Source organism: Acanthisitta chloris, unplaced genomic scaffold, assembly GCF_000695815.1.
Source record: "Acanthisitta chloris isolate BGI_N310 unplaced genomic scaffold, ASM69581v1 scaffold17612, whole genome shotgun sequence".
In the NCBI taxonomy this organism is placed as follows: domain Eukaryota; kingdom Metazoa; phylum Chordata; class Aves; order Passeriformes; family Acanthisittidae; genus Acanthisitta; species Acanthisitta chloris.
Genome location: NW_008661193.1, coordinates 6,307 through 28,397, shown reverse-complemented (window position 1 = coordinate 28,397; position 22,091 = coordinate 6,307). Strand labels below are relative to the sequence as shown.

The 22,091-nt window shown below is 39.6% G+C and overlaps 1 protein-coding gene across 1 annotated transcript; it reads right to left on the bottom strand.

Annotated features, from left to right (window-relative positions):
* Positions 1-1,251: 1,251 nt before the first annotated feature.
* On the bottom strand, positions 1,252-13,994 carry ECI2 (enoyl-CoA delta isomerase 2). The gene is made up of 9 exons (XM_009070143.1): positions 13,849-13,994; positions 12,427-12,525; positions 10,658-10,849; positions 9,577-9,646; positions 7,890-7,992; positions 6,195-6,315; positions 3,166-3,255; positions 2,220-2,363; positions 1,252-1,407 (listed from the first exon to the last, which is right to left on the bottom strand). The coding sequence occupies exons 1-9, from the start codon at positions 13,969-13,971 to the stop codon at positions 1,252-1,254; spliced, it is 1,098 nt and encodes a 365-aa protein (XP_009068391.1). The 5' UTR covers positions 13,972-13,994.
* Between the last annotated feature and the right edge of the window lie 8,097 nt (positions 13,995-22,091).

Genomic DNA, 22,091 nt, shown 5'->3' with positions numbered 1-22,091 from the left:
CGGTTTGCTTTCAAACCAGCACAACAGCCTATGGTGCTAAGCTTAGGGACTGCAGGAGGATTTGTGTAGGGACAAACACTGCACTGCAACCCCTCTGCAGCAGTGCTGTGACCTGCAGGCAGCCTGGCACTCCTTCAAGTGACACTTGTCACCTGTACTCACTTGTGGCTGACTGATAGATATCAGCTCCTCATTAGCATCCATCACCCAACAGTGATACCTTGGAAGGGAACATAAAGAACATTCAGGAACATTTGATGCAATCCTCATAATCTAATCATAATAAATATCATTAATAGGGGACTGTATTTCAGAAGAAATTATCTAAGGTTGTTACTTTGTTATGTGGAGTAAATAGAAATTGTTTGGAGATTCATCAGACTTCTCTGTTGTTCTTAATACCAGACACACTAAAATGTGTCTAAATTACTACAGATTCTAACCAGGAACAAACGCTTTGTGAATATAAAATTTCTGAAGCAAACTTTCTAACTGACCTGAGACAATGATTCAAGTTTTCAAGAAGTTAACTGAAACCATTCCATACAGGTAGTGTTGATTTACTCTCATTACTCATGGAGAGTAATGGTTCATCTCCCATTGCTGTAAGAAGTGTGCTGGCATCAACTGATCAACGAAACTGTTTCTGCTGTTTCTTTTTGCCTTGAGGAAAGCAAACACATCACACTTTTTCAGAGAAAAGGGGCCATATGAAGCAATTAATAGAAAAATACATTGAAGATTAGACCCATAAAGCTCAAAACAAACATATTTGAGATGAATACAAAGTCAAATGAAAACCTTTTTGTAAGACTATTATATTAATAAGCTTCCCAGGAACTACTTTCCCTCTCACTGAGGATGCTTTACAGAAAGAATAAGTATCAGCACAGCAGTAATTAAATACTTCTCTTTATTGTATCATTAATACAGATGAATAAAAAGAATAACTCGCAAGATATTTATTGAAGAGCTACCAAAATAGGGTGCTATTGAATCTGTTGCTCCTTTTGGAAGACAATCTGCTTCAGTATTATTTGGAAACATTACTGATGCCTACAGAATAATGAACCCTTTTTTCCTCAATCCAAGTATCCATAATGGATCCAAGGCACATAATGCTGCATTAATTTTATGAACCAGTTTCAACCCAGCACAAAGGTATAAGAATTATTATTTGAATATAAAGTTTATTAACAATGAAGGCAGATTAGGCTATTGCCAGAAGGTGAATTATTCTAGTGGTGATGATCAGAGTCTGGATTTCTTCTGAAAGAAGCTAACAATAGCATTCATACATTCGTCAGACAACCACCTCTCCTTCAGGACTTCACACTCTTTACTGTTGACTGCATGGAGCTTCTCCTTGTCCACACTTCGTAACAGCTGCTTTGACACTGCCAAGGACTGGGGGAGAAAGAGAGGAACATTAGGAAGTGAAGTTTTCTGTACCTTTATTTAAAGTTTCAGAAAATAGCACCAAAAATGCACTGGAATCACAAGCCAGTTGTATTAACACTGCATCTCTTAGCTTTTAGCCAAACGTTCTGCTGGAAGTTCTTGCTGCATTTAATTCCCCAGACTGCTAACAAGGTGAAGAGGCTCATGGGAAGCAAAACAGCAGTCCACTAAGTGCTCATAATCAGAGTAGAGAACATAAGAAGTGAAACCCATTCAACTGTCTGCAGTGGGAAAAGCAGCCCACATTATCAGCAACTGGCACAGGTGCTTCCTCCTGTCCAGTGGAACATAATACCACTTTTGACTTGCAAAAGCAGTCTTACAAAACCTAAACTAGTGAGCAGAATGACTGAATTCAGCAAAAATTAAAGCCATCTAGTGTCATCCTGACCACCCAGAGTGCATACAGTAAATGAATGTTGTAGAACCAAACTACTTTAACTATTGCCAAAATAAAAACCTAAGAGAAGGCATCCAAGGCACTCACAGAGACTGTGCAAGTGGATTAATTAGCTCATTTTTAAGGCTTTTCAGCCACTGAATCTCTGTGTACAGTGCACTGTCTTAGATGCAGACAGACTAGAAGAGAGGTATCTGTTTCCCAGGAGCAGAGGGGCAGATCTGTGCTTGAAGAAAAATACATTGATCCACATAATTTCAATTAAGTGTGAAGTGAAACCAAGTAACAGGATAGGTTTGGCAGGAGGACTGGGAATGGTACAGGCTTACAAGACAAGAGAAAAATTTAAAATACTGACATTTTTGGGGAGGCTTGCATAAGCTTCTAATCTTGCCCAAACTTCCTTCTGAAAACTGCTGTCAGGGAAGACTTCAGTCACAAGTCCCCAGGCACAGGCTTCTGCTGCAGTCAGCTTTTTATTGAAAAGCAAAATCTCACTTGCCTAGATAAATGAAAGTAGAGAGTGTGATTCAACAAGTCACAAGGCTTGAGTGATCTGACAAGAAAGCTACACACTTCCATATGACATTTATTTTACTCTCTTGCTCATTAACTTCTGCCCTCTGAAAAGAACACAGAAAATGATGTTGGAAGGAACCTCCAGATACTGTCTGCTTCAAAGCCCTGCTCGAGCAGGATACTCAGTCCCATCATCCATGCCATAATGAAGAGGTTAACTAAGTATTACACCCAGCATCAACCCCTGGGCTATAGTTCCTATTGTTCACTACCAGTGTACATGTCTTTTTGAGCAGAGCTCCAAGGTTGTAACCTGAAATTACCTCATCATAAATGTGTTTGTTCACTTCTGAAGTGACTCCAAGATTTCTAGAACATGCACTGGCAGGCTATGTCTCACTGAACAGACTACTCTTGATACCTGGATGTTTATGAAGCACTTGCTCTGCTCCTTACAGATTTAAACCCTGCTCAACAAAAATACATTATATTAATGCATGCAATATCAGATAAGTATTTAAAACTATCCATATTTTTTTTCTGTGGGATATCAAAGGAAGCAGAAAGGAGTAAAGCTGTTCTAAGAAAAGAGAATTTAGGTTCTGTTGTCTCTCCATTTCTCTTTTTTTTTTTAATATATTTAATTACTATTATTTAGTTTCCTTATTTCTAGAGTAGACACAGAAAATAAAGACTATGGACAGAAGACCACACTTGCTCTTACAGTCAGAGGATACCAACACACACAGGTCAGACGATCTCACAGACAGTGCAGACATTCTTACCTTGGCTAAGCCCATGATTTTTGGAAACAAGTAAGAGGAACATCCTTCTGGGCTCTGTCCAAGTTGACTAAATGGGCTGTGAAATGTAGCCTGGGTGAAAAGAAAAGAACAAAATGAAGCAAACCTTACAACAGAGCACAGAATTAAAGTACTAGGATTTAGTTTTCATTTTAAGGCTTCCACTGTGACAGAGTTCACCAAAAATACCTCTGAACTGTTACTGTAATAGGCTTTAAACTGCTTCATCCTCTCGGTGCACTCCAGAGATGACTCTGTCTGTATAATTCCATTCCTTTGTCATAACAACCCCAATGATGAAGTTACATTACTTGAACACAGCGCTTAGAGAAACTACGAGAAACTAGAGAAACTTAGAGAATGCGCAAAAAAAAAACTTTATTGAAAGGATGTTCATGTACATCTGCCCTAAAAGTTAATAAATATAGATTCCGAATAACTTAAGAGGAAAAAAGCATTTCTGCCTTTCTGAAGGCACACTAAGTTCATACTACTCCTGAAAAATTCAAGTCACTGAATCCTCTTTCCTGAAATGTTATGCAAATCTAAAAACAGCCTGTGCCAGAAATGCATCATGGGGTCACACATAATAATACCATGATTGCAAGCTAGAACTGAACAGCAGAATTCTGTTTTGACAACTCACATCAACTTTAAGCAAGAATGACAAAATGCTTGCCTTTATTTCCTTTTGAAAACATGAAATGACACAGAGAGAGTGCAAAAGCTGCTTTCACTGAAATAGAAGGTTTTGAATCTTCTTCGTGGAGCTTCAATGAAAAAAGAATCTCTTGCTGTACTACAGAAGGCCATATGGTAAGACAGATCAATAGACTTGCTAGCAAGAAAGTGACATTTAGAACATGGTAATAAAAGGTTAGACAACACCTGCCAGGATGCAGGCTGGTATTAGACATGCTTAAGCAATGTGAGATTAAATATTTTGGGAGACAAACTGGTGTCCCATGAACTGGAGCAAAACCCAGTGCAGAAAGCAATGTTAACTGACCACCCAAATGCTGACCTGCTGTCAGAATGGGCTGTGCAACATCCTATCAGTGTGGCTGGTAATGATCTGTTCTGGGAATACCTAGCTAAGAATAAACCCGGGTCCTGAATACAGCAAATCTGGCCATTTCTAGAGTAGGTAGTCAATGCCTGAGGTACTCCAGCCAAACTACTGGAGAATGTGAAATAAAGCAGTAATTTGGATGAGAATGACCTTACTGCATGGGAGTTCACAATCCTGGAAAGGGAAGAACACCCAACAATCACCTTTGAGAAAGCTTCAATTAACTTGAAGTTAATAGTAAAATTGTCATGAAGGATAACCTAAGTGACAGGCTAGGTTAGCCCCTACAGAAATCCTCCCAGAACTGTTACCAAGGGCACAAGCAAAAGCTCTCCCAGTGCAGACAGGAAGGTACAAATAGACTGTCTCAGCAAAAAGAAGTTCAAGCATGAATTTCAAGCCATTCAAGAAAGAAGGACAATATTAAGAGGGCAAAACATTTAGTGCTTATTTGGATTAAACTTCAGCTAAATCTATACCAACTTATGGCTGCAAGGAGATAGTATCCTGAGGGGAAGTGATTAGAATTGCAAATAGTCTTAAAATAGTGAGGTATGAGTAAGAAGATACTACTACTTAATACAGACAAGTTAAAGTTGTCAGGAATAACTTGGAGGGTAGTATATGAGGTACAATAGGAACAACTGCTTTACTAGCAAGTTTACAGAAAGGGATCCAGGTGTTTTATCAGATCACAAGTATGCAAATCAAATAACATCATGGGATGTCAAAAGAGAAATACAGCCTGCAGAACGTGGAGAAGTTCTTCTGCTCCACATCATGTGATACTTCACATCAATAAGGCACGAGCTGAAGTGATGCATCCAATTTGTACCACTATGCTTAATGAGACACAGAACAACTGGAAGGAGTCCACAGGAATGTGACTGCAGGCCACATGAGGAAAAGCTGAACAACTTACAGCTACTTAGCTCAAAAATAGAAAAGACAGAGAGCGAAGGTAAACCTGAGATAAATCTAACAGCCTAAGCACAATTACAAATATTGCAAGGGATGATGAAAATGATCTGTTCTTTAAATTCAGGAATAAGAAACAATAGGTTCACCCTGTAGCAAAAAAAGATCCAATGGGAGGGGAGAAAGATGGAGATTCCAACACTGTAGTAGTAACAGAAGAGACAGACCAGAACAGACTGAATAAACCATGCACATTTTACAAGCATATGTCAGGAGTGACATGGCCATAAGTGATCCTGTAACGGGGCACGCAGGAGTTGGTCCCTTGCAGCTGAATTTTCCAAAGTCTCATAGTGGCAAACGAAATCCAGCATGGTCTTTGAGGAAATCTGACACAGTGCTGAAGCAGGAGTCACACTACAACCCATGACAGACAGTTCTGCAAGCAAATGCTTGCCTAAAATTAATTAAGACCTTGGATTAAGTTCTGTATCTGTGCAATAACCTTATACCAATGAACAGCAGAGAACACAAAAAAATAAGCCCTATGATGGGATTCTGTGCTATACCTTGATATAGCTTTTGGTTATGCACTTGGCAAGTTACCTTAAAAGAAATCTCAAGCTGAATAAAAAACTCTTCCAAAGTCGCCTTGGAACATGGATTAGATAAAATGCCAGTTATGGAACTCCCATTCCCATAATAAACTTCTGCTCCCCCTCCCACACCTGAAAGGGGCCTTACAAACATGATTCCACATCAGCTACTCTTAGGAAAGAGCTTCAAAACTGAAGTCAGTAACTTGACAACCATAACTACAGCAGGGAAATTTCACACATGTTAACTATTGGCTGATGCACCCCTGTGCTCGTAATTAATGTAGGAGTTCCTTGATGTGATATAAAAAGCCTTTAGACTTTTCTAAAGTGTTCTTTTCTCTCAGATTGCCCCAAACCAAATAATACTTGCTACAGAAAGAGGCTTAAAGACTGCCTTGGGACAAGCTGTGCAATGCACTTACCCTGTCAGAAGCATAGACAACGTCACACAACCCAAGGACTGTTACACAGATTCCAATGGCTGGGCCATTTACCACTGCAATCAGTGGTTTAGGAAAATCAATAAAGTGACCCACAAAGTCTCTAGAGAGAAGGAAAAACAGAAAACGTAAGAGACACCTCAAGTGTTTTACATCCAATAAAAACAACTTTCAAAACACTTGATTAGATACTACATAACAAAACCTATGAGCTAGATAGAATCTATGGAGCATGTATTTTTGATCTTTTCCCAAGTGAACTCTGACAAAATAAGAACAATTTGAAACACTTGCATTTCCTTAGCAATTAAGAATCAAGCACATACATGTCAGCAGTGCTTTCCTAGTTCCTGCACTCAAGTTCTGCCAGTGTTTCCCTCTTCAGCTACAGTTACTGAATACAGCTTACAAGAAACAGAACAGTCTTCTGCCTGTACATCCATCCCAATTCCACCCATGGGATAGCCCTTTCCTTCACAGATTCTGTTCTGCAGTGAAGCCCCAACAGGCACCAAAATCGTGATGCTACCACAATACAGGATTCCCTCGTGCTCTCCTACACGGGTTTGAGAAAATAGCATCTTGTTTCATTTGGCAGCTACTTCTCCAGCCAAGAAGCGCAAAATACATTCTCAAAAATGAAAGATTTTCCAAAAGTGAGCAGTGCTGTAAGAACTCCACTTCTCTGGCACTTCTGTGCAGGAGTTGTAATGAAATACTGAGTTTGTGCAATAGTAGCAGCACAGCAAGTAGAATCTTCCCACGAGAACAAGATTAAAGACCATAAAGCACATGTGAGGCTGCACTGTGTTGAACACCCTACAGAACACTGCAGGCTGGAACACCTGCCAGGTACCACTGAGGAACATCTTCACAACAGGTTCACACTGCATCATTTCAAGGGGCAACTTGCCTAAGTAAAAGCTACAAAACCGAGTACTTGACTTGAGGTTCATCTTCAAAATATAAATCAAAAACATTGGGTTTCTGTGTATTTTAGCTTTTTCATCAATTGCAAGTGCCTGAGGAAACAATCCAACTTGAAAGCATCTCTCAGATGCCATCATTACATACAGAAATAAAAGAGAAGGCAAAATCTGCTTACGCAGGGAAGAAACAAACATGTTTGCCCCCAAAAAAGCCATTTCAGCCCCTGTGTCAGATGATACCCCTGATCTCCTTGGTCTTAAGAAATACATCAGTTTAGCAGGTAAATTCAGACAAATATGGAACAAAGATCTCAGAATTCCTGAGCAATTTTGAACAAGTTCATTACACCTGGTCTATTCAAAGAAGTCTGACAGTGAAGGTATGTTGGAATATCCTGCTACTGTAGACACTGTTTGATATCAAAACCCCCCAATTTTTTTCATGCACAATTAAAACAATGGTTTTGCCATGATGTCAGCATGTACTTTGGGGACTAAAAAATAAAATCAAGTCCTTAGCATCACTGTACTTAAAAAGACTTCTAACATTAATCTCATTTATTTCATACAATTAATACTACTTCCTCCCACATGATCACTGTGTTTATGCACATAGTGAGCCCTTAGACACAGTGATCCAAATGGATGAATCATAGTGTAATAGGTCCCACTGTTTTCTAACAACGCCTGCAAATTACATTTTACCCATTACAGTAACTTATGCATATATGAAACCAAGATGTTCTACTTGAGTAATACTGCTCCATCTTTTGCCATCTTCTCCATTTCACCAGGTTGGACGTTGGCAAAATTATTCAGATCATTTCCGCTACTATAGTAGTCTCCATTTCCTGCAGAGAACACATACGAGTAAACGCACCAATGGTTTCTGAGTAGGTAAAAGAAGAGAAGCTTTCATTTATTACACTCACAAAAGAATTTCATCCTAAGTATCAAACATTATTAAGCAAATGGAGGGATTTTCTCAAGGTATACAGACTATCTTAAAGGGCATCTGCAGTTTAAAAATCAGTTCTGACTGACAATTTGCTGAAAAACAGTCAGCACTGCATTGAAATCATTGGACTGCAACATGGATTTTTCAGTAAGAAACAGATAACCTGTTAGTGAATCTGTAAGTCAGTCTGAGGTGCCACCAAAAAAGCAAGGAGCACTTAGAAGCCAGACTGCATGAGTTAATTGTCTAAATCATGCTATGTTCCATGAGGACATTCACAGGATGGGACCTTTCACTGGTTGGCACATCCATTACCTTACACTGCAGTGCTCTTACTCACTACGTGAAACCAAACAGAAAGGTTTGTGCAGAGGTGTTTGCTATTTACTACTAGCTATACATGTGTTAGACATTCCAGCTGTGTGAACCACCCCTCTTATTTTGTAAGGGCTGTTGTGCCCAGCCATCGCCACTGAGAGGAAATCCAGCAGCCTGGCAATGGGAACACAGTATTGGTAAAGCACACAGTGGAAAAGAATATGCATCCAATTACTGCAGAAGGAAACAAGTAAATGAGCTTAAGCCCAAATTCACCTTGCATCCATACTACCTAGCTGCCAGCCAAAGCTCAAGTTTTGGCTACTTTCCTAAACAGACAAGTAATGAGGATAGCAGAGATAGACAATGCCTGCCCTCCACCTCTCTGTCCCTCCCACCTGTCCCTGCCACTGTGCCGTTCGGTCTGTGCAAGAGACAGACCAAAGGGTCCTCTAGAGAACCCAAAGGAGGTGTCCCCAGAGGACCTAGACTTCACAGGCAGCATGGGTTTGGGCTGCCCTTTCAATGCTACTGCTGCAGTCATCCAGCTGCACACATCTGGTGACTGGGGTGTATACTGCTGGGCCAGGTTGCAGATTACCTGGCCAATCCTTTCCCACATTTAAAAAAAAAAAAAAAAATAAAAAATAAAAATCAACATAAAATATCAATTTTTTTCTCATGATCATCAGTAAATATGCAGTGTAAACTTTCTACTGGCTGTGCCACTGCAGGATTTCAGAGGCCTGTTTTTAGTGTGTTCCAGTGTACCACAGAGGTAGAGAAAATTGACTAAATCCATACCAACGAACATCATAAGCAGTTATGAAGATGCTGCAGAGAAAATATATTATCTACTCAAAAGTAATAAAGCTCTTAGGAGTGTCCCATGTCCATCCTCTCTTCTAAGAAAGATGGTTTGTTTTAACTTAGGAGTGTCCCATGTCCATCCTCTCATATAAGAAAGATGGTTTGTTTTAGCAGCAAGCTTGCTAAAGAACTTGAAACACCTCCTTGACGAAAATTTGCCAAAACACTCTAGAAAATCTTTGGTCTGTAATAAAGGAAAAAATTTCCTCACTTATACAATTCTATCTTAGTCTAAATACAGGTAAATAGTTCATGTCAGTGCTACACTTTGGTATAATATAAAACATACCAGTAATAACTGCTATGGTAGAATCATTTTTTCCAGCTTCTTCAAGTGCTTTGATAATTTCTCTGTACATCTGCATAAAAGGAAAATCAACAAAATACACATTTGATGCTGCAAAAAAACCTTAAAATGAGATTGGCAGCGACAAGAAGGAACATAAGAGACAGATCAATTATGGTTCTTTTCAGTATTGAAAAATTCTGTAAATACACATTTGATGCTGCAAAAAAACTTTAAAATGAGATTGGCACTGACAAGAAGGAACTTGAGAGACAGATCAATTATGCTTCTTTTCAGTACTGAAAAATTCTGCATGCACACAAGGTTCAGTGTTACATGTGAGGTACTTCTGACCATAAAGACAAATGCTTGCAATATTAAAATTCAAATATTCCAGTGCAAATCTAAAGGCCAAAATTAGGTCCTTTGGAAAACAAACACTGACTGGAAACAGCTGATCCTTAAACGTGAGAAACAGTTAAAGTGGGCAGAATAACATACTAAAGAATTAGCAGCAGTGATGTGAAGACCTTTGCAGCTGTGACCCAGGATGATCATGATGCTTCCAACAGGACTTACTCATGAAGACAGCTAAGGGAAATGGAAGATTACCTAGACATACATGCTGAGCCAAAGTAGGCAGCAAAATTGCTTCATTATACATAGGGTTACAGTCAAATCTTGTACCCACAAAACAGACTAGTCTTCCTGCAGTTTGCTGTTTTGGTTTAGAGCAGACCATAATCCTCTATTAAGTTTGAAAGAAAAAATGACGCAAAAAAGTCCAATCTGTAGAATTATTTCAGCTGTTTTGGTTTAGAGCAGACCATAATTCTCTATTAAGCTTGAAAGAAAAAATGAGGCAAAAAAGTCCAATCTGTAGAATTTTAGCTGAATTATTTAGTTTTGTACTGGATGTTTACTCCTCAGGTTATCACTGGAGCAACATACTAACACCTCATAAAATTCAGACCACCATGCTTCAGTCAGTTCTGCTAAACCTGTAGCAAGGATTCTTTTAAAATTTCAGTAGTTTACCCAGGAAAGAAAGAAATCATTAATTCTCCCAAGTTAATTTCTTTACCTGATGGTTGATGGCATTTTTCCTGTCAGGTCGGTTAAACATTATCTTTGTGATATTGTTTTTGGTGGTAACTATTAATGTTTCATAGCCATCATGTCTGCCCTCTTTTGGAGAAGCATCTGTCTTCTGGCTAGCAGATTCTGCAGAGACCAGGCTTGAGACAAGTTCAGCATATTTCTGTCTGGCATCATTCTGTAGAAAGGAAATGACAAGGGCAAGGCAAGGGCAAGGACAAGGCAAGGCAAGGAAAAGGAGAGAGAAAAAAAGAAAAAAAAAAAGAGAAAAAAAGAAAATATACAAGTTTATGAAAGGCCGAAATGGAAATCAGATACAGTATTAATAAAATGGGTACCTGGGGAGTGGGGGGAAGGTGACTGTGCTTTAGGACAAAAGAAAAAAAATCTCAATTGCAAACCATTCTAATTAGGAGGATGAGAAAGGAAACATATTTAAAGACCGCAGAATGTGCTTAAAGTCATCTAGAAAGCAGCAGCCATAGATCCACAAAATATAAGTGCATAGATGCTGGGATGATGACATTTATTTTGCGGGAGAAGTGCCCCCATCCATGCCTAAGATTATCAGAGAGACCTTTGTCATATTCCCAGCATTTACACATTTCTATGGATCCTTTGTTTCTCCTTTCCAGTTGAACATTTCTCCAACAAAAGTTTTTATTTTAGAGTATGTGTTACGGAAAATAGGAGTGTTGAAATGCGTCTTATGGCATTTTAAAATTGCTTGAAGACACTAGTTCCATTCAGCTCTAACATGGCACACAAAAGCCTAAAGAATCCTGTCTCCCTATTTCTATAATAAACAGTGATTTAAAGGAATTTTAAGTTCTTGGTTGTTAAAACCTGTTTTCTTGAAAGGATAATATACCTTGAGCAATTTTATAATCCATAATCTGTATCATATTAAATTGTCTATCCACTCTCCACTCTAACTTCAAGAGCAGATTCTTTTCCTTAAGTGCTTCTTGACTATTCCCAAAAGCTGTAGAGCCATCTCAAAAATAACCCAAAAAGCCCACAAGCTAAACAAAGATCAAAACACACCCAATCTCAGCAAATACTCCTGAACAGCAGGCCCAATGCAGCAGTGACACAGCTCATTTGAAAACCTTGCTGCCTTCACTTAATTGCAGCTGAAGAAACTGTGGCAGCTATATGCAATGTCAGACCTACTACAGTCTGCATGAAAAAGGAAGGCTTATTTATCTCTGCATCTTTATTCTTTCTGCTTGCTTCACTTGACTTCTCTAAAGGTTATGAAAGGCATTAAAGATGTCAAGATATACCAAGAAAGAAAGAAAGAATAAAGAGAGGCTCTCAATATACCGTTTTTTTCCTGGTCTTTTAGTCAACAGCATAAGAGACTGACTTTTAAAAATGATAAAGCTATCAATATGTTGGATTTAGAGATTTGGGTTTTGGTGCAAGAACGGAGAAGCTCAGTCCATCTTTCTTAAAGAGAACAACAGAATAGATCATAATGTGAAAACCACTATTTTTATTGGAAATCACCACGTGTAAGATCTCTTACACTGATACAAGCTGGTAGTAATAATGTAGAACTAGGTTTTCACACTAAAAAAAACATTGAAGCAGTGAGATGATTGAGGAATTCAGTGCAAAACATTATGATGGCTGAAGCAGAGTCACTCAAGTAGCATGTAGTATTTTTAGACATCAGTCATTCACTTACAGACCAGGCACTTCAAGGTAATCTACAAAGCATCTAAGTGAAATTTTAGGTCTTGTCACCTGTGACAAATTGCCAAGAGAATTCCATGCATCCCACTTAGCTTTCTTGACAAAGTCCAGCATACCTGGTTTTGGAGCATTGCAGGGACCTTCAGTAGCCTGAAAAAAAAAGTGAAACAAACTCATTTAAACTCTTGATTAAATTTCAGATGCCTTGGTAGAAAAGATGATGACTGTTTGGAATATTTATCTGATCAGGATACAGAATTTAACTCAGAGACAGAGGGAATACCTAATGGTTGGACAATATTCAGACAGTTAACATACCATGAAGTCTTCAGTGTCTGCTATTTTCTAATGCCTAGCTTTCAGAAGCACCTAACCAGTATGAGACACTGGTTTCCAAAACACCTGTGTATGCTAAGTTCTCCTACCTCAAAAACTGTTAGCATTATTATGCTTTATTTCAACTAGCAAACTGTTCTTATCTCAAACCACAAGGTTTACCTTTCCTTAAAATGGAATGCTAAAGACTTGTTAGCTGTGTGACAAGACCATTGAACAGGATCTATTAAGTTGGATCTAATTTCAAGGTTGGCCCTACTCTGAGCAAGGGTGCTGGACCAGCTGAACTGCAAGAGTCTGAGCTCTCCTGCAGTATTCTATGAGTATTCCTGAAGAAATACACACTATCAGAGAGAAATATTTCAAGTGGGAGGCAGGAAAGAGAGAATAGCTTTATGAGCTCACTATTATTAATTAGTAAAGTAACCTGGAACTGTCAGGGGTCTTTAAGTTTTTATTTACAGGAGCTACTTTCTTCAATATAACAATCCACAGGCTGTACTGACCCTGCAGTCAACCTTGATTGACAAATACTTGCCCAAATACCAATACAAATCCTGCTATGGACTTCTAGTTATTTCTACAAAGGTCTCCTTCCATGCTGTGGTGAAGAACAACCTTCACTCAAAGTGAGGAGAAACAGTTTCTTGAATTTAAAACAAAGAAACCAACCAACCCAAACAAAACCTACAATGACCATACCAAAAGAAAAATAAAAAAAGAACATGTCAACACCATTATATTATAGGCCCAGCTGACTGTAGATACAACAAAGTTAAGAGGAATCATGCAGCATACTCTTTCTTCCTAGGCAGGTATAAGCTGTTTTCCAAAGCTGAATCAATATATGCTATATTATAGGGAAGGCATCACACAATGGATGTAATTTGTCTCTATTTCTTTGAATAAAGGTTTCTATTCAAAGCATGATTTATAAGAAAAGACAGGTTTGGCTTCCCTCATAATTCAGGTAGAGTTTGAGGGGCTGGCATTTCAAGAACAGAATTTCAGCACTTGAAATGAAGAGCTAGTTAAGACACAATACATTTGAACAGTCTCTGTTTCAAGTAAGTGTTTTACAGCTCCATCCCCTCAGATTATAGATGCTCCTTACAAAACAAAATAAATCAAGCCTACCTGCTTAAACAGACCATAAAGCTTCAACTTAGTTTCATTCCCAGGATCCTTTTTCAAAAGCTTCAGTTGTTCTTGAGCCTTTTCGAAGTCTTTCTGGCTGACTTGCATGGTGGCTGCAGTCATGTGCAGGTGAACTGCTGGAACACAAACAGCTTGTGTCCACCTGTGAGTAAGTCGGGAAAAAAAAAATCCCATTCCTTGGTTTTTGTGTGGGACCAGAGGAGAAACAAACATGCTGCTTTTTAAGACATTTAAAGTAAATTTAAAACATTGCATACCACACTAATCAAAACAATAACAAGCAAGATATTCGAAGTTACAAGAAAATTGCTTTAGAAGTTTGCTTTAGCTGCAATACTGGAAAACATGACATTATTTCTGTCTAGTATGTAAAATGCTAGATTGAATGCTGCCAGCTGACAAAGAAAGTAGGCAGTAATATACCACATCACCATATACAGACCACAGTACAGGCAGTAGTGGTAAACTTATGGTTTAGTGTTTCTGGAATAAATCAGATCTCTACAGGTTCTGTCCATGACAAACAAGTAAGAAACAAAGAACGGTTTTAGTAGTTATTTAAATCTGTACTTGGCACTGATGAGGCTGCACCTCCAATCCTGTGTTCACTTTTGAGCCCCTCACTACAAGACATTGAGGTGCTGGACTGCGTCCAGAGAAGGGCAACAAAGCTGGTGGAGGGTCTGGAGCACAAGTCTAATGGGGAGAAGCTGAGAGCACTGGGGGTGTTTAGCCTGGAGAAAAGGAGACTCAGGGGTGACCTTACCAGTCTACAACTACCTGAAAGGAAGTTGTAGTGAGGTGGGGGTTGATCTCTTCTCCCAGGTAACAAGTGACAGGATGAGAAGAAACAGCTTCAAGTTGCACCAGGGGAGGTTTAGATAGGTGAGGAAATTTTTCTTAATGTCCAAATAGGCAGTCAGGCATTGGAAGAGGCTGTTCAGGGAAATGGTTGAGTTGCCATCCCTGGAGATATTTAAAAGATGTGTGCCTGTGGCACCTGGGGACATGATGTAGTGGTGGACTTGGCAGTGCTGGGCTAGCATTTGGATTCAATGTTCTTAAAGGCCCTTTCCAATCTAAATGATTCTATGATTAACAGCTTTAAGTGTCTGTGAATCAAAACCAGAATGCAACCTGTCTGTTCGTCCCAATCTTTTTGTGTGTGTGTGTGCTTCTATCTAGAAACACTCTGAACTGAAAGCCTGGTTCTCCAGTCAGGGCAGCATAAGTGAAGGCTAATTTCAAAACGTGCTCTGGAAAAGGACTTGCTGTAAAACAGCCTGTAGACACTTGATAAAAAAAGGCAGTCAAAATATTCTGGGAGAACAACTTTCCACCAGAAAAAAGTAATTCCATTAAAAAACCTCCCCCAAAAATACCAAACCCTGCTCCAAAGAACCAAACCAGACCTAACTCTGTAATGCTTTGTAAAAGCAGGTTTACTTCAACAAAGTTTCCTCTTTACCTACTGATCTGTAATAGGAGATTGTGCAACTTAGGTGTTTACTAAAATCTGTTTATAAGAATAGGTCTTCTATCTTTCATTCTTCCCTGCTGCTTGTATCTCAATTCTCTGCAGGATATTGATGATTCATTCCATTCTCTCTGCCTTCTGATCTCTAGAGGACATTTCTTATACATCAGTGATGCTCATCTCCACATGCTAAGGCTAAGCTGACTGCTACCATTTTCTCTATTAAAATAACAAAGGATGAAAATGCGAAGGAAAGATTAAGTTATTTCATGTTTTATTCATCTTGGGCAGGACCTCATTCTCCAGAAGCATACATGAATAGCAGGAACAGAGCTCCTTGACCCCAAGGAGATTGCACAGAGCAAGGAGGAGATGACTTGACACCTCTCAGCACACAGAACAGCACTGCCATCTCTGGCACTGCACAGTGACACCATGCCACAATGCCAAAGACAGAGGAGCGGGAGAGGCAGCTGTAGTACACAATGGGGATGACTCACTCACTTCATCCTCTGCTCCCTTGCTGTGACACTGAATCCTTCTTACTCCCTCACTGAGCAATCCATGACCCATTTTAGAGGTCACACAAGACTGCTGAAATCACACAAGGCAGGCAGAGAGCCTGGAACGTGACCTACAACCTACCAGTGTCAAGCTTGCACTTGTTTTAATCCAAGCAGAAAAAGAAGACTAGAAAAGGCAATAAAAAACCCTTCTATATTTCACCTTTTCATCTAATTACTGCAACAAAGCTAAATCGTTTCCATCACAAAGCTTCCTCTTTATTGCCCTACAGGCAATTAGCAGCCACTGCCCCACTGCTACAAATTACCTTTGTTGTAGTGGCACCTAAAGAAGAGTGGTGAGGGCTCAACAACCTCCCCCAGCTGGGTAAAAAGCCAGCTCCCACCAGACAGAGAGAAGCAAGAGGAGTCACAACTTGGCAGAGCAGTCAGAGTCCGTGACAAATGCCTGAGCACTCCTGGCAAGATCACTCACTGGATACTTCACAAGCTGTATACTCTGAAAAAAGAAATAAATCCTGGGCATCACTATCTGCACCTGAAACATCCAGGCTGACAATCATTTCAGATTTATTCTCTTGCTTCAGACATCTCTTTGTTGCCATTCAGGATACCTTGGAAGCCCACGGCTATCCTATTCATGCTACCTGTTCACCTAAATGTTTCTTATCCCAATAAACATTCAAACATAAGACTCAAATTTAAGATTTTAAAAGTCAATGCCACTGAAAGTAGTTTCTCACTGTTTTGATGGTTAACAACAAGAGCGCAAAGCCTGTTAAAGACAGACCTCTCATTACTGTGCAGTTCTATCACTTGCATAAGGACTTTATCACAGAATTAAAATGCCAACTGCGTAAAATACTCACTGCTCACTTTCTAAGTTTTAAAGCAACTTAGCAGTTTCCTCATTAAGACTAAACAGAAGCCAAAAGATCTATCTACACAGGAAACATCAGACACACTCAGCAAAAGAAATGGATGGATATACCTGAAATCCATCTTCCATTTACTTAATAAAGGTTTTCTTTTAAACGTTAGTAGATCCTGGGGAAATAAAGCACATACAAAAGCAGTTAAAAATCCTATTAGGATTAAAAGCAGCGGGTGGTGCTAGAAACACGTGGGTTTAAAACTCCTGACAGAAATGGAAAACACTCATTTTACATCATTTTAAGGAGCTTTAGAGAAACAAGGAAGAAAAAGAACAGGAAGTGTTGTCAGACAGAAGCAATCAGTACATTAAACTGTCACTCAGACGAATCCTGAAACATCTTTTGTCCATTATGTGTAATACTACAGATAACATGTACAACATCTCTTCTTTGCCAGGCTCACTATCTCAAGGTGCTGTCATCTTTTGCATTGCTCTTTCCAGATGTTCCTCATGTGGAACAGTGAAGAGCACAGTAACCACCCCTTGCCATTTCACACACACACAATAGGTATTACAGCATCATGAAGTGCCAATGGCACAGTAACCACCCCTTGCCATTTCACCCACACACAATAGGTATTAGAGCATCATGAAGTGCCAATATTTCTGCTCACATTCTTTCCCTCTTAAGAGAAAATTAAACAAAACACTGGTTTGCTGCTGCTGTTGTTGTAAAAAGAGTAATGTGGGTTGTTTTTTGTTACTTTTTTTTTTGTTATGAAACAAAGCAATCAATTCCCACAAACCTCACGGTGCTAAGTGTTTGGTTATAACCTAAAACAAGCTGCTGACTGCATGCTTCTCCAGAGTCCGGCAAAGAAGAGACAGCACATGTTGCCCAGCCCAGCCCATCACTATTTTGCAGGCACCAGCCAGAGCTTCAAGTCTTCCACAAGGTTCAAGAGCCTAGAACTTATCCCCGGTGCTTCACCTGCTCTGGCACCAGAACTGCTGCTGTGAGAGGCTGCTGCAGTCACACAGGGAAGCAAACAAACAAGACCTCCTCACTCCGTGCCCTCCTGCTGTTGTGACACAGCAGTGGAGGAACCACTGTCCTCCTTGGCAAGGAGACAGTGGTGGTCCTTTCCTGCTGGTACCTGGCCATTACCACTCCAAGCAATTTCAGGCTTCAGTTCCTCTCTTTCAGTAGCACTTCTCTCATTCTGATCCTCCCTCAAAATCATCCTGATTTTTCTCTCTGGAGGAGAACAAAGGGGATCTGGAGAAGGAATAGCAACCTTGGATCATTAGTTCAGCTACATCAAGGGATGCAGGAGCAGAGCTGGTGGGAAAGCTACCACTGGCAACTGCAGCAACTGCTAGGAAATGAGGCAAGTGAGGGGAACAGAAACCCGTGTTTAAACTGCAACAGTAAGAAAATGAGTGCACCAGCGCATGAAAAAAAGTTTAGCCTGACACACCAAATTCTCTTATTCCCCCTCTCCCAAGCCTTTATATCAATATTTAACAAGATTTAACAAAAGGGGAAAAGGTCGATTACCAAATAATGAGCAGTACAACATTTCCTTGCTAACTAGGGAAACAATTTTTACCATTTTCCATACTCACTTGCAGTACTTTCTGCATGCAATAAATTTAAAGTTGTACTTCACTTTATTTTGCTGACAAGATACTGTCTATGCTGTTGACACAAAAATCATTATAAATTTGAATTTGCAGGTTGCCCAAGTCATCATTCATCATGCCATTGGTTATACACGACTGAACCCAAACAGACAGCAATAATTTAACATTAAGGACTCTTAAATTTTTACATAGCCCAAGCACTTAATAAAGCAATATAAGAGCTTTCCCCTTATAGCTTAAAGTGGAAAAGGCTGATTTCAAATTTCTGCCATATCTATCAGTCCTCTAGTTATTCTCCCCATACAAGATACCTAGACGTGAGTTGGGAAAAGAAGAGGCACCTGACAGTGCTAAAGCAAACTTGAGCGTTCTGTGGCACGTTTGAGCACTCATTCCTCCTGTGCTGCTGGAAAAAAAGGAGTGGTGTGTGGGGCATAGATGGCAAATTTACACAGAAATTCTGAGTGGAGTTTCTTCTGGCTATAGAAGAAAAGCAGCTCTCTCTTTCTTTATGCCATCTTGTTACAGGCTGCTCCCAAGGAGCTTCAGATCATTTGATGATACACACTATTTCTTGTCACATACTCTTTTCAGGTTGTTTCTTTCTTTTCTTTCTACAGAAAGATTTTGTTTTTCACATGTGCCTATCAAACCAATATGATGTCTGTTACAATATGTTGTCAGACTTTTAGGTGCAAAGCAGAATTCCTGTAAGTTGTACAGACAGACTTTTATAAATAAGAGTTGTGTAGCAGGCAGTGACAGTATCATACTAAAGAAACCTCAGCTTTTTACACTAATAAAGGCAAATTACTTCACCTGTTAATTTCTATTTCTGTCCTTTCACATTTCTCCTCTTATCCTGGGAAATGTGGAGTGAACCACATGAACTTTGCAACTTCTGTCATCCTTAAAAAGCCTGCATCTGCTTCCACAACCAGCTCATGTGAAAACTTCCACTTCCCCTCATTCACATACACCTCTTTCAAGACCCTCCGCTATTAGTTAAAACAATTCAGAACACAGATGAAATTCAGCCTTCATTCAGAAGGTAGATAAGCAGAGACATTCTAACAATTTTTGGCTCCTTAAATTTCTCTAACTGGTATATTGTTTACTATCTAGCAACTACAAAGGATGGAAATACAGCTAAATAATCATGTTGCTCCTTCCAGTTAAAACCAAAACCCCACACGTAGCATGCAAGCAACTTTTAGAGTCAACTAATTTGCAGTAACTATACTTTCCCACTCAAGTTCACAGGCTCACACTGTCAAGACCTGCACTGCTATCACCTGCTAACATCCACCACAGCAGTAGGTTAATAGCAATCCAAGTTAGTAGGTCACAGCAGGTTAACACTAGCTTAGCAGCTAGTGTTGTTTCATTTCTTTGTGCAGCAAGAAGCAATGCACACATCTGTTTGGTCAGGCAACACTGCTGTTCACCAGGCTCCTGCAGAGAGCTGTAGAAGTGTATCACCTCTGTCCTGGTTTCAGTTGGGATGGAGTCAGTTTTTTTCCTAATAGCTGTTACAGTGCTGTGTTTTGGATTCAGGATAAGAATAACGTTGATAACACACCGATGTTTTAGCTAATGCTAAGCAGTGTTTACTCTAAATCCAAGGACTTTTCAGTTTCCCATGCTCTGTCAGCCAGCAGATGCACAAAAAGACAGGAGGGAGCACAGCCAAGGCAGCTGAACTGAACTGGCCAAAGGCATGTTCCATACACAGGAATGTTATGTCCAGTGTACACACTGGGTGGAGATGGCTGAGGGCTGCCAATCACTGCTTGGGATCCAGCTGGGTATCAGTAAGCAGGTGGAGAGCAATCATATTGTGCATCACTTGTTTCTACCGACCTGTATTGTTTTTTCTCTCTCCTTTTCACTACAATTACTATTATTGTTATTAGCAGTAGTATTAGCATTATTAAGTATTATTTCAATTACTAAACTATTCTTATATCAACCCACGAGGTTTACCTTTCCTTTTCTATTGTCCTCTCCACCAGGGAGAGTGGCTGCATGGTACTTCATTGCTTGCTGGAGTTAAACCATGAGCCCTTTTTGGTGTGCAAAGGGTTGAGATAAGCAAAGATCTGTTAGAATGTTAGAACAAATTTGTTAAAAGCATTTATTCTATTACGTTAATAGTTGCTGGTTACAATGGTGTTCCATTTGCTCCAAGTTCCTGCACATGTGCTTGCATGTACTGTTCCACCCCTGGGGTCTAAACAGCATCAAAGTTATTCTCCAGAAACCAATACATTTGACTCATTTGGGGAAATACAAAGTTCTATTAACCATAGTGATAACATGGAGATGTTGATGACTTATTAGACAGAACTCCAGTCTTCCTTAAAAAAACAAAACCAAAACAAAACTACCAAACTCCCCCCGCAAAACCCCCCTAAAAACCCCAAAACCCCAACAAACAAACAAATAAAACCCAAAACCATAAGGAAGCAACTATCCCTCCCTGTTCTTCCATAACAGTCCCTGGCAGTACCCTATTATACTGCATCTAGCATGGAGGTACTAAAATGTACTGCCATCACGTAATCAGAAATATGAGAACACTAGAAGCACTCCTATGTATCTAACTAGTAGAAGAGATCAGTTCAAAGACTCTATAATCAATTTACTTACTGCTGCCTTAATAAACAGAAAGAAATGAAAGTCAAATGATTTCTTCCTTTACATTAGAACATTTCCATAGTTGCTCTAAACACAAGTTTAGTGTATAAATCCTTATCAGCTTTCACAATTTTACACTCCTACACTGTTTTGACATATAAAAACCAGAGGATAATTATCTGTCTGTTGGCAAATTGAAGTGCTGAATCACTGTTGTTTAGTGCAAGTGGCTCAGCTGTGCTTGATAGTTTCTTTTTCAATATTAAAGAATAGCTAAGGATGAAAGATCTAGATTACCATTCACTGGGATCTGAAATGCTCTATAAAGGCACAGTTTTGCTTTATTTATTTTCTCATCACAGCTGCTGGGAGGGGAAACTAGGATCGACTCCTGAAATCTCTGCAAGAACTCTCTCTTTCCAGCAGACTTAAGTTGACTGGACATGGTGAATGACTAAAGCATGAGACAATTTCCTGCACATCCTCAGTCTATGGATTTATCTCTACAAGCAGGAGGATTTGAACACTGGAAAGTTAAAAAGTTAGCAGAAAAATAGAGAGCTGTGATACTCATACATGTGACATCTGCTGAGAATCACTCACAGTTTATTGCAGTATTTGGAGAGCAGCAAACTCATACAGGTTCTTCATACATCCTTATCCAAAGTGACTTTTATACAAAAATTTATGAAAAAATACTCAAAATAATTTTGCTGCTAATGGAGAAAGGAAAAAGGCATTTTTATTTCAGAATCAATTAAGCTGGAAAAGACCTCTGAGATTATCGAGTCCAACCTCTGACAGGACACCACCATGTCAGCTAGACCATGGCACCAAGTGCCACATCCAGTCATTTCTTAAATGCCTCCAGGCACAGTGACTCCACCACCTTCCTGGGCAGTCCATGCTAATGTTTAACAACCTCTTCTGCGATGAAATTCCTCCTAATGTCCAACTTGAACCTTCCCTGGCATAGCTTGAGGTTATGTCCTCTCATCCTGTCACTAGTTGCCTGGGAGAAGAGACTGACCCCCACCTGGCTACAACCTCCTTTCAG